This window comes from Schistocerca serialis, chromosome 5 (assembly GCF_023864345.2).
Source record: "Schistocerca serialis cubense isolate TAMUIC-IGC-003099 chromosome 5, iqSchSeri2.2, whole genome shotgun sequence".
In the NCBI taxonomy this organism is placed as follows: Eukaryota; Metazoa; Arthropoda; class Insecta; order Orthoptera; family Acrididae; genus Schistocerca; species Schistocerca serialis.
Window position 1 is genome coordinate 222,894,909 of NC_064642.1, and position 15,706 is coordinate 222,910,614.

A 15,706-nucleotide genomic window follows, 5' to 3' on the forward strand; every position below is an offset into this window, starting at 1 on the left:
GAAGCTTATTTTTACCTGGACGGCTTCGTCAATAAACAGAACTGGCGCATATGGGGAACCGAAAAGCCCCATGTTGCAGTCCCATCATCCCTGCATCCTCAAAAAGTACTGGTCTGGGCCGCCATTTCTTCCAAAGGAATCATTGGCCCATTTTTCAGATCCGAAACGATTACTGCATCACGCTATCTGGACATTCTTCGTGAATTTGTGGCGGTACAAACTGCCTTACACGACACTGCGAACACCTCGTGGTTTATGCAAGATGGTGCCCGGCCACATCGCACGGCCGACGTCTTTGATTTCCTGAATGAATATTTCGATGATCGTGTGATTGCTTTGGGCTATCCGAAACATACAGGAGGCGGCGTGGATTGGCCTCCCTATTCGCCAGACATGAACCCCTGTGACTTCTTTCGGTGGGGACACTTGAAAGACCAGGTGTACCGCCAGAATCCAGAAACAATTGAACAGCTGAAGCAGTACATCTCATCTGCATGTGAAGCCATTCCGCCAGACACGTTGTCAAAGGTTTCGGGTAATTTCATTCAGAGACTACGCCATATTATTGCTACGCATGGTGGATATGTGGAAAATATCGTACTATAGAGTTTCCCAGACCGCAGCGCCATCTGTTGTTGAAAATTGTAACTACTGTAATTTAGAGAGAGTGTCTGCCTGAAAATGTACTGTTGTCCCAAGCATATTGCAAAAAACGGTGTATTTCTATCGCTGCTCGTTTAGTTTTTATTGCCGTTTCAAATATACCGGTCAATTTTGAAACACCCTGTATTTGGCAAGGTGATCCCGTTTCATTCGCTTAGAGCATTCCAAGAGAGCTACTCTGGTGTAAAACATCGCTGATGTTCTGTCTGAGCCAGTACGCACCTCAGTAAGAGATACTGCCGACAACGTATGGAAAATACCGAGAGACATTTTAGTGAACAGTCACATTCTACAGATCGACATCTGCATATCTACATTTATACTCCACAAGCCACCCAACTGTGTGTGGCGGAGGGCACTTTACGTGCCACTGTCATTGCCTCCCTTTCCTGTTCCAGTCGCGTATGGTTCTCGGAAAGAACGACTGCCGGAAAGCCTCCGTGTGTGCTCGAATCTCTCTAATTTTACATTCGTGATCTCAAAAAAATGGCTCTGACCAGTATGGGACTTAATTCTGAGGTCATCAGTCCCCTACAACTTAGAACTATTTAAACCTAACTAACCTAAGGACATCACACACATCCATGCCCGAGGCAGGATTTGAACCTGCGACCGTAGCAGTTGCGCGTTTCCGTACTGAAGCGCCTAGAGCCGCTCGGCGACATCGGCTGGCTTCGTGATCTCTTCGGGAGGTATAAGTAGGGGGAAGCAATATATTCGATACCTCTTTCGAGTAACGCACCCTCTCGAGACCAGGACAGCAAGCTACACCGCGATGCAGAGCGCGTCTCTTGCACAGTCTGCCACTTGAGTTTGCTAAACATCTCCGTAACGCTATCACGCTTTCCAAATAACCCTCTGACGATACGCGCCGCTCTTCTTTGGATCTTCTCTATCTCCTCTGTCAACCCCACCTGTTACGGATCCCACACTGATGAGCAATACTCAAATAGAGGTCGAACGAGTGTTTTGTAAGCCACTTCCTTTGTTGATGGACTACATTTTCTAAGGACTCTCCCAATGAATCTCAACCTTGATAATATTCTTCTCGGGTATGCAGCCGGATCATAACGTCTTCATGACACAATATTTCCGCGGTCCATCTGGCCGCCATTTTCAGGTGAGAGTGGTGGTGCACGAACTCGCCGGAACTGACTTCCTAGTGCAAGCTGCGGCCCCTATACAGGCCGCAGAAGACCCACAACGCGTGCGCGAGAAGGTGCCGTAACTGCCCTCTAGCGCAGTAAACATACCGCGCCGCCAGTGGTGGAAATAGGCGAAATCGAGATATCGCTGTCAAAAATTAAAAAATTTTTTAATCCGACGATCGAAACACAGACCGTTGTTTCGATCGTCGGAATAAAAAAATTTTTAATTTTTGACAGCGATATCTCGATTTCGCCTATTTCCACCACTGGCGGCGTGGTATGTTTACTGCGCTAGAGGGCAGTTACGGCACCTTCTCGTGCACGCGTTGTGGGTCTTCTGCGGCCTATATAGGGGCCGCAGCTTGCACTAGGAAGTCTCCTCCCCCGGGCCTCCCCTCCCCTGTCCCTCTCCTCCTGACCCCGTCTCCTCCGTCATTGGCATCCTTTTTCTCCCCTCTCCCCCACCTCACCCCTGTTCCCCTCTTGGCAGGTCCCCGGACTCGCACACGCTAAGTGGACATTCGCGCGCCGGAGATCACCGCCATCAGTGTTTCGTGTGTGCCGTCGTGCTTAGTGTTCAGTGTTCACCTTCACACTCCATCGTTCACCAGTGCCATCGTCGTCTTCAGTGTTTGTGCGTCGTCTCATCAGTTAGCAGTGTGGATTATCGACGAGTGTGAACGGCTCCGTGTTTGTCTCTATGTGTCTCCTGTTTTATTGCCCACCGTTCTGTAACTTACGTGTCTTCTCACTGTTTTTGCTCCTTGTATATTCTCTGGCTGAAGAGCAGCGTAGTGTGCTGCTGACAGCCTGCCTGTTGTACAGGTTTTAAAATAACAATAAAGTAAAAAAAAAAAAAAGCACTAGGAAGTCAGTTCCGGCGAGTTCGTGCACCAGCACTCTCACCTGAAGATGGCGGCCAGATGGACCGCGGAAATATTGTCTCATGAAGACGTTATGATCCGGCTGCATACCCGAGAAGAATATTATCAATTATTACGCCGGGAAAGCCTTCGTAGCCAATCTCAACCTTACCTACAATTAATTTTATATGATAATTCCACTTCAAATCGTTCTGTAGGCATACTCCCAGATATTTTACAGAGGTAACTGCTACCAGTGTTTGTCCGCTTCCTTGGGTCTCGTAACATTCGGCTCAGTAACTCTAGTGGTCTCAGAGACGGCCAGATGATGGAATTGAAGCACAAGGCCGGTCCCACTCACCGTTGATGACGTGCACGTTGACGCTGGCGGCGCTGGCCAGCGTGGGCACGCACGTGTAGTTGCCCGAGTCTGAGGGCCTGGCGTCGGCGATGTAGAGGCGCGACGTGAGGGCGTCCGTCCAGTCGGTGTCGATGCGCAGGCGCGCGCCGGCCGCGGGCGCCGGCGCCGGCTGCAGGATGGCGGCGCCGCGGTACCAGAACACGGTGCCCAGGTCGTGCGGGCCCTGGCTGATGGAGCACACCACGCTCAGCGCGCTGCCCTTCTTCACGTACAGGTCGCTCGGGCCCGCGATGCGCGCCTTCGCCTCTGCAACAGGTGGCCGGCAGGTGTCAGCGTCAGGGATCGTGACAATCAGTTAGGCACCCAAATGAAAAATATTATGTAGTAACACTAACATCTTACAGGGAATGTTCGTAAAGTAATGCAATTTGTAATGGTTCTTTATTTGCGAAACCATTACCACCCGCCAACCTTATTTTTCGATACCATAAATAAGGGCTTCCGAACGTGTGATCGGCGGACCTCTTACGGGTCCGCCGGCTCTTTCTAGGGGGTCCACGGCCACCCTTCACCAAATAGTGTAAAATTATGAGTAAAATTGTTGAATAACAATATGAAAATCAAATTCATCACTATTTATTTTTTCGTGTGAAAAAAAGGAGAATTTTACTTCAGGTCGTATTCCCAAGCAGCCTTTGCGGTTCCTAAGTGAGAACGCATGCACAGATTAGTGCCAGAGAATGCGGCTTCTCTGATCGACTGTTTCGCAACAATACGGGGGTCGTTTGTGCGCCGGCTCACGGCGGTAGATGCGCTGAAACATTTTACGCATGCGCGGAGCGCGCTTTGTCGACCAGTCACAGCACTGGCTGGCACGTATGCGGCCCCAGGCATCATTAAATGTCAAACTTGCTTTGTCAGTGTACTACCAATTTCATACGTCGATTTTTGACCTTCAAGTTGTTTTCATTCACCTCTAAACGTAAGGCTTCGGGGGGGAGGGGGGGGGGCGGGGGGGGGTCATTGGGAACACAGACTAGGGGTCCGCCATGGATTTTCGACTGAAGAAGGGCTCCACCAGCTGAAAATGTTGGGAAGCCCTACCATAGATTAATGAATATTTTTCTACGTAATATCTCATATTTCTCACTCTATTGAAAATTGGTTTAATTTTTATATGCATGTAAGTCTGTACTTTGAGATGTTGAAATCGATATATCTAGTGTGAATATCTTTGTACTTATTGTTATCTATGATGCTGACTTGCCTCTTTTGACGCGGAAGTGTACAGAGTAGTCAAGTTTTTATGTTGAATATGAACAGTGTTGTGTTGGAAATGAAAAGATGAGTCTGAGTTGTGGACAATGAAAAATGTTGTCAGTTTTATTAAGGGCAGTAACGGCTGCGAAATTGTATGATGAAGTAATGTTTAGAACATGCGATGGTATAAAATGATTAATAAATGTGAATTTTTGTGAAAAGTGAGTGTCAAGAATTATTTTCAAGTGACCATTGTTTAAAAAACTATGAAGCACATTGCAATGAAAAACATAAATCAACAAATTAATTCTGAAAGATTGTCTTCGTAAGTTCTTCGAGTCGTCGTAATTAACATCCGAGTGCCTTTCACACCAACAGCGACAGTCTTGCTACCTAGACAACATTTTTAATTACGAGCCACAGCCAGAACGAGATGGTCGTTTGATTGCAAATACAAGATAAGTGAAATTATTGTTAATTTTTTTCAGCCACTGTAATCAATTGATGTAGCAATACCTACCTCATTAAAGACTTTTAATTGCGAAATAAAAAGATCATACTTTGAGTGCGCGACGTGATAATTTTTGAACTACTTAACTATTAGTGGAGGTATTGCTATAAAGTGAAGCGAGTGTACTTCACACCGCGCCCTGGCTGCATGGGCTCAATTTTGGGTGGGTTGAGCGGGAAGACGGGGGGGGGGGGGGGGGGGGGGGGGAGTGGTGTAGTGGGTGCATAAGTTCACAATGCGGCCGAGGTGTTGTTGTTGTGAGCACCGGTTGCGTCAATATCGTTTCGTGAAAATTGTCTCAAAGACTGTGACACAACACTCAATGGTATAAACGATCTAACAGCGCTACGTGATCACGTTCTGCGACAAATTAGGGAAATTTGTAGCAAAACCAATGTTAATCCAGAAAGTCTATGGAAAAAAAAATGGCTCTGAGCACTATGGGACTTAACAGCTGTGGTCATCAGTCCCCTAGAACTTAGAACTACTTAAACCTAACTAACCTAAGGACATCACATACATCCATGCCCGAGGCAGCATTCGAACCTGCGACCGTAGCAGTCGCACGGTTCCGGACTGCGCGCCTAGAACCGCGAGACCACCGCGGCCGGCAGTCTATGGAGATACCACTTTATCGGCTTTACAAGTATCAAGTTGTTTGAAGATGTTGAAGGAGGATTGGGAAGAGGTGACCATTAATTCGCACTGTGGACTGTGGTCACTCAGCAACATCCATGAAAACGAGACTCGTGTGTATTACTTGAGCGCTGGCCGGAGTGGCCGAGCGGTTCTAGGCGCTACAGTCTGGAACCGCGCGACCGCTGCGACCGCAGGTTCGAATCCTGGCTGGGGCATGGATGTGTGTGACGTCCTTAGGTTAGTGAGTTTTAAGTAGTTCTAAGTTCTAGGGGACTGATGACCTCAGAAGTTAAGTCCCATAGTGCTCAGAGCCATTTGAACCATTTTTGTGTTACTTGTGAACTGCGTAGAGGTGGCTGAGTGTTACGATGATTGGACAGACACTGAACCGTCAAATAGCCACTGTCAACATCATGTTGACAAACTTACTCATCATGCGAAAGTGTGCATCAAGCTGGTATCCAAAGCGTTGATGGTAGATAAAAAGGCCAATGAAGTGGCCATCGCGAATTAACTTCTGGAACATGTTCAGATTGGCAATGATAATTCAGACAATTTTATTACCGGGGAAGAATCATGGGTATTTAAGTATAACTTGGAACAAAACCGCCAGAGTACTGAATGGCATACTTCCGGTTCTCCCCCTAATCAAAAAAAATCTGTAATAAGCAAGCCAAATGTGAAAACAATGCTGGTCGCCTTCTTCGAGACTAAGGGCGTGGACCACAAGGAGTTTGTGCCTCCAAAACAGTCAGTCAGTACGGCCCATTACACGGAAATTATCGAAATATTGAAGAAAAAAATTCTTTCGTTTGCGAAAGGAGATGGCTATTCAGATGGCGGTTCAGCTCGACAATCTACTCAGATAATCGGCACTGTACGTCGCTGAGTTCCCTCCGAAGCGCAACAAGGCACGCTATCTCAGCCCGCTTACAACTCTCAATTGCTCCGGCAGACTTCATTCTGTTTCTGAGGGAGGCCTCATCCGGAGCATACTGCTCCTGGAAAATCGCTGGAAAAAGTGTGTAAGTGCCCGAGGAGAGTGCTTCAAACGTTTCAGAACATTTGCAACCATATTTTCAATAAATGTTTTTACGACAAAATTTGCATTGCTTTATGAACATACCCTGTGCCAGTTCGTTTAACGATTTCTGGACAACGGGCTGTTTGCAGATAGGACAAGCAGCTAATAAGTCAGTATACAAATAAAAGCAACATTAGTTTACATTTTTGTGGAAACCAGCTCATCACAAAAATTCAAAGGTCCCGAGATCGAGTCACCCCCCAGCACACAATTTTAATCTCTCCTGCAGTTTCATATGGGTGCACACTCCACTGCTGTGTGGAAATATCATTTAAGATGACAAAAAACTGTAAATTGAACCTCAGAGCATTTATTCTGGGTGCAAGATTACGTAATATTTATCTTAATTATACAATGTTATATCATTACTCTACTTGTTGGTCGCAATGCATCACATAATATGTTTGCCTGGGTTGGGACCTCAAGCCAACTCCATAGTATATGTCGTTTTTAATTATTTGTAGATGACATACTGCTAAAGCTAAACTCTCAAAGAGCAACATTAGAAGTTTACAGAAAACTCCTGAAATAAATTCTAGGGACGGATATTTTGAACGATGTTATCTTACTTCTTCCACTGATATAAAGTTTTATTTTTCTGTACATAGTCGTAAGTTCGTGGTTTAGACCATTGTTAAGCGCGTCTGCAACATTGAAACCGTACTATCAGTACATTTCATTTAAACAATTCCCATAAAAGTAATATTAGAATGTCACCAGACTGATTGTCACAGTTCTCTGTGGCATAACAAAACTTTTCCATTATTATAATTGTGAAATATGGCACATAAATATGAGAATCAACTCATATAAGTTTTATTGCATGTTTCGCACTACCGTAAGTGTGTGATTGCACGAAGTCTGGATGCGATGGGGTATAGAAAGATGAGGGACTAGCCAAAGATAGATAGAGGGTAGTGAGCTTTATCAAACTGTAACCTGTGGGAAAACCAAACAAAGAGATTGTCTATAGGATTCAGAAAAGATCAACACAGTCGGGAGAATAGAGCGTCAGGTGGCGACAACGAATAGGGGAGACTCATCTCCGGGCGGTTTGAATAAGGAGACAGTGCCTCCGGATGTCCGCCATGTTTGGGCATTGTGAAATGGTCTGCTGTTTCGGAACTCTTGGTGATGTTGGGAAAAAATGCATAAATGGGTTATATTGCCGTGGATAGCATTCTTATTGCGTCGTTTCGAATGAGTGTAGTAAGAGAAATTTAATGATAATAATTTTCTTATCGTAAAGTAATTGGTAAATTCTGGTCTTGAACATTAAGTGTGAGTGTTGGTCATCAACTATGCACTCTGCGGAATAATTGTGAGTAAAATCTATACTCTTGTGAGAATATGTCGTGATTTCGCTTAATTACTAATGCTTTGTAGGATCGAAATATTGAGAAGAAGAAGGAGGAAGCAATTAAAACAAGAGTGGTACAATCGAAGGGACTGAAGTGGAGAGATGAAATATTGAACGTAACAGGCGATGAAATAAATCAATGAAAGACTAACACGGAAAAGGTACAGTGCACTGGGTAATTTGTAACCCTCATCCAGGAATATTGTCCGGAGAGGCATGATTTGAGGGAAAAAATAAATGAGCCACGGAATGATGAGGACACCTAAAACAGATTACAGAAGAGGATGGGGATAGCAGCGGCTTCGAGATGAGAATGCTGGCTCAAAGAAGTGTGATTGCGTTAAACCAATTGAAAGGCCCTTGACTTTAGAAAAGCACTTTGTTATGGGTCATACTGGGAAAACCTATTTGATGGCTCTGCTGTCATACCAGCTACAGTTAATGGCAAACGATTTCCAGTCTGTAAACCATCAACAAGCATATTGGAGACTGACGAATTAAATTTAGTGAGCTAAAAGAGTAACATATAAATAAAATTTTACGGTTCTAAAGAGGCTGGAAATAACACCCATTACATCTTAGTCGCTTAGGCTTGGTGAAACGTTTTAGAACACTGAGCGATAAGTCTAGTACATTATGGCGAGAGGATTGCTGCCTCATGCTGAAAGCAAGTAGCATTTGCCCAGTTGGAGAGCTTAATATTGTGACTCGCTAAGTTACAAATGTGTGAGACAAGCCCTGACCCAACTCAACATCCTGACATAGTGTGTGATCGCTATTTATGCCAGGATTCAGACAGCGAGCAGCTAAAGTTTATCAGGCCAAGGACGACGATGGATACAGACGTCTGAGACGATTACCTGACAATGGATTAGGTTGTTCTGTGACAAGGAAAACTGGATACACTCAGTGTTCTTGTTATTTGCTCAGCCTTGCCTCTGTTGCATTTCTGAAAATACCAGAAATAATTCTATTCTGTGCCATTATTCAAAAGTGATCAGTTGTTTCCGCCAGGGGTCGATGGTGTTAGTGCCGGATAGGGTTCTTACTTTTTGCAAATTTATTGGGGATGCTCTTCCATCCACAAATTTAATTTGATTTCACACATATATCTGCAAATGAACGGCCCCAGGTCATGTCTATCTGTCTCAGGCCTTGAATATCTTCCAATGTAAAAAACAGTACATTACTCAGTGATTCTGTAGGCCTAGCCTGTGTCTGAACGCCCTGGTGTGCCGCTGTGTCTGCTGCGTGGTGTTTGATTACTGTAGAGTGCCGATTGAACATACTAGAGTGCCAAGAAATCTGAAAGCAACATGCTATTCTCGGGGAGGGATACCCAGTAATTTCGTTTTGAACGTATCACCAAAAAGGAAATCCAGTTAGCGCTCGAAAACTGACAAATGTTGTAAATTAGCTTGATGAGGAAATGATAAGAGCCAGTATGTGACCAAATAGCTAGAAACAATAATGGTAACGTAAAATTTAAGCATAATAATTGCTTTGCTGGCACAGTAGTTATGTTACATGCAGGTATGTGCTTGGAATCTGTGGTAGTGTCTAATTTCCTACAAAAGTGTTACTTACATGGGATAGCGTATGGTCATCTACAATAAATGTAGCCTGAAAAGTTTTGACATATCAAACTATAATGTTACGTTTTCTGTTCGCTGTATCGATCAACTGAATTACGCAGCTAACAGAAAAGTTTCCTTATAAAACTCAGCAGTGGAAAGCATATTATTTTCCGATTGTTTTTCGATTTCAACTTGGAGAAAAAAGATTTTAACATAGCATCTATGAAGAAATGATATTTTATTTTATTTTAAAATGAATTTGTAGTGTAACGAAGAAGAAGTAATAGGAGGACGTGGACCGTAGGAAAGGAATGTAAGATTATGCCGCCAAGGTGATGCTTGCAGAGACCATAATTTAATCATCTCTAACGCTCGGTTTAAGAATCAAAAAAAATAAAACTGCGTACGTGGAAGGGATCTAGAGACCGGAAACGATTCATAGTGATTATTTAATGGTAAGATACAGATTTCGGAGGCATATTTTAAGCTGTAAACATTTCCAGTGGCAGACGTTGACACTGCTCACAATTTATTGGTTGTGAACTGCAAGCTGAAACTGAAGAAACTGCAAAAAGATAAGCCATTAGGATGGTGCCTCAATAAATCGGAAGGTGCAGGGGTTGTTGTGAGATTCAGAGGGTGCATTAGACAACAACTGACTGAAACAGGGAAACGACTGTTGTGCGGTATAAGCCCGGAGGGTTGCTTTGAGAGATGAAATAATGAAGGCAGGAGTGGATTAAATAGGTAGAAAGACAAGGCCTAGCAGAAACGCTTGGATGTCACAACAGATATTGAATCAATCTGCTGAAAGGAGATAATATAAAAATAGAGCAAATGAAGGAGGCAAAAGGAAATACAGATGTCTAAAAATGAGATTAACGAAAAGTCCAAAAGGGGTAAGCACGAATAACTAGAGAACAAATGCAAGGCTATAGACGCATATATAATTAGTGGACAGATACCGCCTATAAGGAAATTGAAGCTGTATAAACATCAAGCCCTCAGATAGAAAACCAGGACTAAGGAAATTGCGCGAAAGATCATAGGTTTTATTTTTGTTTCTTTGTTTTTGTTTTTTTAAAGCTAGGTGGGGTCGCTTCAGAGATACGAAGGTCAACTTTTTTTTAAATAGGATACTATAGTTTGATACTTATAGCAGCTATCGAGACGAATCCAGTGATGTGTAACAGTAAGGTCTCTGAAAGTCAACGAAGGGCACAAAAGTGGCATGGACGTACATTTGCAGACGGTGTTCGAAGTGATGACTGTTGCAACTGCGACCAGGACGGTCGCGGGATAGCAAAGACGGAAGGCGCGGCGGGACCCGCGGAGAGGCCCGCGAACAACAACACAACAGGAGAGGAGGGACACGACCAACGAAGGACAGAACGAATACAACAAGACCAAACAACAGAGTCACAAGGAAACAAACTCGTACACGAAGTAGTCTAGCCCAAAGCGAGGTGTAACCCGACGCAAGCGAGATTAGACTGACTGACTGAACTTTTTTTTTTCTTTCCTTTATTGTATTTCGATTCCCCCCTAAGTGGGTTGGCTGGCAGCAGCTTATAACGCTGCTCTGCTGGCTGAACTTTTTTTTCTCTTTATTGTTATTATAATCACCTTTTACAAAGGTGGGCTGTCAGCAGCATAGTACGCTGCTCTTCAGCCGCGAGTGGTACAATAAACATGACATAAAGGTGGTACAGATGATACAATAAAAATGGCGGGCAAAAACTGTAGACACGAAAAACAAGAAGCATGAAGCCGTTCACGCTGGACGAGAAAAAACACTAAACCCGTTGACATGGCGCACAAAACACGGACGACTGCGACGGCACAGGTGAACAGTGGTGGCGTGACGGCGAAAGAACACTAAACACTAGACGAAGGCACACACACGACACACTGATGGCGATGATCTCCGGTGCGCGATGGAACATGTACGAGTCTGGGTACCTGCCAAGAGAGGAGGAGGTGGGGTCGGAGAGGGAGAGGTGAGAGCAGAGATGCCACAGGCAGGGGAGATAGCGGTGAGGGAGAAGGGAGGAATGGGGAAGGGAAGCCCGGCGGAAGAGGGGTGAAGGAACGGGGGATGGGGGGAAAAGGAGAGAGAAGGGAGGGAGGATGCCCAAAGGAAAAGACACAGGAAATGGGAGGGGAGAAACCAAGTTGATAGGACTGGTAGATGGAGGGGAGGCCACCTTAGGAGAGGAAAAGGAGAGTGGAAGAGGGTAAGGAGAGTGGGTGGGAATACAGGCGCAGCAGCGGGAGGGGTGGGAGAAGATGGGTGAGACAAGCGGGTGAGGAGGATCGCGTTTATGGGAGGTGTACAGGATTCGTATCCTTTCAAGGGAAAGGAGGAGGTGGGGGAACGGAATGAGGTCGTACAGGATCCGCATGGGGGAGGGGAGACGGGTGCGATAGGCGAGGCGGAGAGCATGGCGTTCAAGGATCTGAAGGGATTTATAAAAGGTAGGGGGGCCGAGATCCAGGCCAGATGGGCGTAACAATGGATAGGGTGGATGAGGGATTTATAGGTGTGGAGTATGGTGGAGGTGTCCAGACGCCATGTACGGCCGGTAAGGAGCTTGAGGAAACGGAGCCGGGAGTGTGCCTCGGCTTCGATAGTCTGGAGATGGGGGGTCCAGGAGAGGCGACGGTCGAGGGTGACGCCAAGGTACTTAAGGGTGGGGGTGAGGGCGATAGGACGGCCATAGATGGTGAGATAGCAATCGAGGACGTGGAAGGAAGGGGTGGTTTTGCCTACAGTGATCGCCTGGGTTTTGGAGGGATTGACCTTGAGCAACCACTGGTTGCACCAAGTGGTGAACCGGTCAAGATGGGATTGGAGAAGGTGTTGGGACTGGCTGAACGCGAGACAGGCACTTAAGTACGCTATCGGGGGCGCTGCTATTGGCCGCTGGGACCACGTGTTCCACTGTGGCACCCTCACACTAAAATCGGGCCAGGAGTCGCACGCCGCCACAGCCTAAGGCGCGTTGGTGCAGAGACCTCTATGGGTCTTCGACGTCCATGACGTCTGGCGCGGATTCAAATTCCGAATGACTAGAATGACCATTGGTATCAACGCAGTGCTGCAATCTTCGTATCGTGGATGTATTCCTTATCACATCGGCACTTATCGAAGCACATGCTCTGACAATTCTGTCTAGCATATATTCAGGTGTAGTTGGAAAGTTTTTATAAACAATGTCTTTTTCGAATTCCCACAAGAAAAAATCCAGAGGCATCAAGTATGTCGAATGAGCCGACCACGACACATCTCATTCGCGTCCGATGCAACTATTTGGGAAATGTCTCTGCATCTCATTTCTAGCCATCAGCGAAAAATGTGCCAGACTTCCATCGTGTAGATACCACAATCTGTTCCTTGTTCCTAAAGGTATTTCTTCCATTTGCAGACCTAATGTTCCTTGCAAGAATGTGGTGTACTTTATACCATTAAGATTTCCTTCGGTGAAATGGGGGCCTATAATTCTGTCCTCCAGAATCCCACCCTATGCATTCCCCAACCACGGTTTTGATGTGCAACTTGCCGCATCCAACATGGATTTTCAGTTGCCCAATAATGCATGTTTTGCAAATAAACATTCCACAATTCGTGAATGTAGCCTCGTCAGTACATAAAATTAAATAATTAAATGTGTCGTCCCTCTGAATCTGAGGTTGAGCCATCGGGAGAATCCAATGCGACGCATACAATCGCTACCAGTTAATTCTTGGTGGAGACTGATATGGTATGGATGACAATTATGGCGATGCAGAAGACGAAAGACACTACTCTGGCTCATGCTAGGTAACCTTGCGATTTGACGCGAACTAATACAAGGATCTGAAACCACAGGGGCAAGAGTACCAATTTCCGTTTCCTCGTTAGTAACTTTCCTTTGCCGGATATTTTCCCGATACGTTAAATATCTACTTGTTCTCAATTTATCATACACATAGTTAAATTTACGACGAGTAGGGCGAGTGCGTTGAGGATATCTTTCAGTGTATAATTCTCTAGGTATCACTGAATTTCGTTTGCATTCTCCGTAAATGAGAAGCATACCAACTTGTTCTTCGAAGGAATAAGTCATTCACATTCGCTTGATTCGACGATACCGGTCTTACCGTTCCTATTAGCGTTGTATTGCGAAACCGTCGAATGGTGTTTACATGTCAATGGCACGTTAGATGGATACGCCGTACTAGACGAATACGTACTATTTGCACGACATACGTGAGAGAATTGTCAGAGCATGTGCTCAGATAAGTGCCGATCTGATAAGGAATACCCTCAACTCATGATAAGAAGATTGCAGCACTGCATTGATACCAATGGTCTTTACTTCGAACACTTCTTGTAAATGGACGTTCATACCACCTTTTCGACCTTCGTTGACCTTCGAAGACCTTACTAATACACGTCATTGGATTTGTCTCGATAGCCGCTATCAGAAAATAAGTACCAAACTATTGAATCCCATAAAAAAAGGCTGACCTTCATATCTCTTACGCAACCCGACGTAGCAACAAAATACGAACGTGATATTATGGCTTCCGTTGTCCCAAACAACATGTGTCCCACAAACGTTTCAGCTACTATCATGCATTCGGAGTTATTCTAGGTGGCAATAATTAGTAACTCACCCTGTATAGGGCCTATACCATTGAGATAACGTTAAAGGCAAATTATAGGGAAGCAAGAGAACGTACATTAATACGAGATGGGGGATACGATACTGCGAGAAGAGTTCAACGCAGCACTGAAACACATAGTTCGAAACAAGGCCCTGAAGATAAGACATTCTCTGAGAATTATTTAGATCCTTGGGAGAGCTAGCCACGACAAAACTATTTCACCTGTTGTGCAGGATGTGTGGAAAAGCCGATCCGTCTTCGGACTTTAAGAAAAATGTAATAATTCCAGTTCAGAAAGGAGTGAATGTTACCAGACTATCAGTTTAATAAGTGAAGGTTGCAAAATACTGATACGATTTACTTACAGAAGAAGAAGAAACTTACAGATGCCGACCTTGGGGAGTTCCGGGGAAATGTATGTAAACTCGAGGCAATACTGACCTCACGACTTCTCTTAGAAGATAGCTTAAGGACAGACTAACCTCCGTTTACAGCAGTTGTAGACTTAAAAAAAAATCTTTTGACGTTAACGACTGGAATACGTCCTTTGAAATTCTGAAAGTAGTAGACGAGAACGCCAGAAGCGAGTGGTTATTTACAATGTTTCAAAAAGCAGACGGCAATTATAAGAGTCGAGGGGTATGAAAGTGAACCTTTGGTGTAGAAGGGAGTGAGACAGCGTTGTTACCTATCGTCAATGTTATTCAATCTGCATGTTGAGCAAGCAGTAAAGGAAAGCAAAGCAAAATGTGGAGAAAGAATTGAAGTTCAAGGGGAAGAAATAAGAAACTTGAGGTTTGCCGATGACAGCTGAAGACAGGGTTGAACAGTTGAATGGAATGGACGGTGTCTTGAAAAGAGAATATAAGGTAAACATCAACAAAAGGAAACTGGAGAGATGGAATTTAGTCGAATCAAATCAGGCGATGCTGACGGAGTTAGATTACGAAATGAGACACTGAAGATAGTAAATAAGTTCTTCTATTTGGGCAGTGAAGTAACACATGGTGGCTAAAGTACAGAGGAGATTAAATACAGACTGGCAATGCCAGGTAACGCGTTTCTGAAGAAGAGAAATTTATTAATATCAGATGGAGGGTTAAATACTATGAAGTATTTTCTGAAATTATTTGATTGGCAATCTGCCTTGTATGGATGTGAAACGTGGATGATCAACTGTACTGACCAGAAGAAAATAGATGCCTTAGAAATGTGGTGCTGCAGAAGAATGCTGAAGATTATATGGGTAATTCAGATAACTAATAAGGATATGATGAATGGAATTAGGGAGGAAGGAAATCTGTGGCATATCTTGACTAAAACATGGGACTGGTTGATAGCTGTACATTCTGAGACACCAGGAGAACATTAATTTAGAGCTGGAGTTAGGTTTGCGGGGTGAAAACAATAGAGGGAGACAATAAGGTGGAAACAATAAGCACCTTCAAATGGACGTTATTTGCAGCAGCTATTCGGAGGTGAAGAGGCTTGCACAGGTATAGCTGCATCAAATCAGTCTTCGGACTGAAGACCACGACAACCACAGTCAAAATAAGGAATTTAACTTTCATCTGAAAATGTAACATA

General features: G+C 44.6%; 1 protein-coding gene across 1 annotated transcript in view; it reads right to left on the bottom strand.

The window, feature by feature from the left end:
- Window positions 1–15,706, bottom strand: part of LOC126481098 (uncharacterized) — a 1,059,355-nt gene that overhangs the window by 22,409 nt on the left and 1,021,240 nt on the right. Inside the window, exon 4 of the mRNA XM_050104617.1 lies at window positions 3,036–3,341. Within this exon, the coding sequence (XP_049960574.1) occupies window positions 3,036–3,341 (306 nt within the window). The remainder of the gene's footprint in view (window positions 1–3,035; window positions 3,342–15,706) is intronic.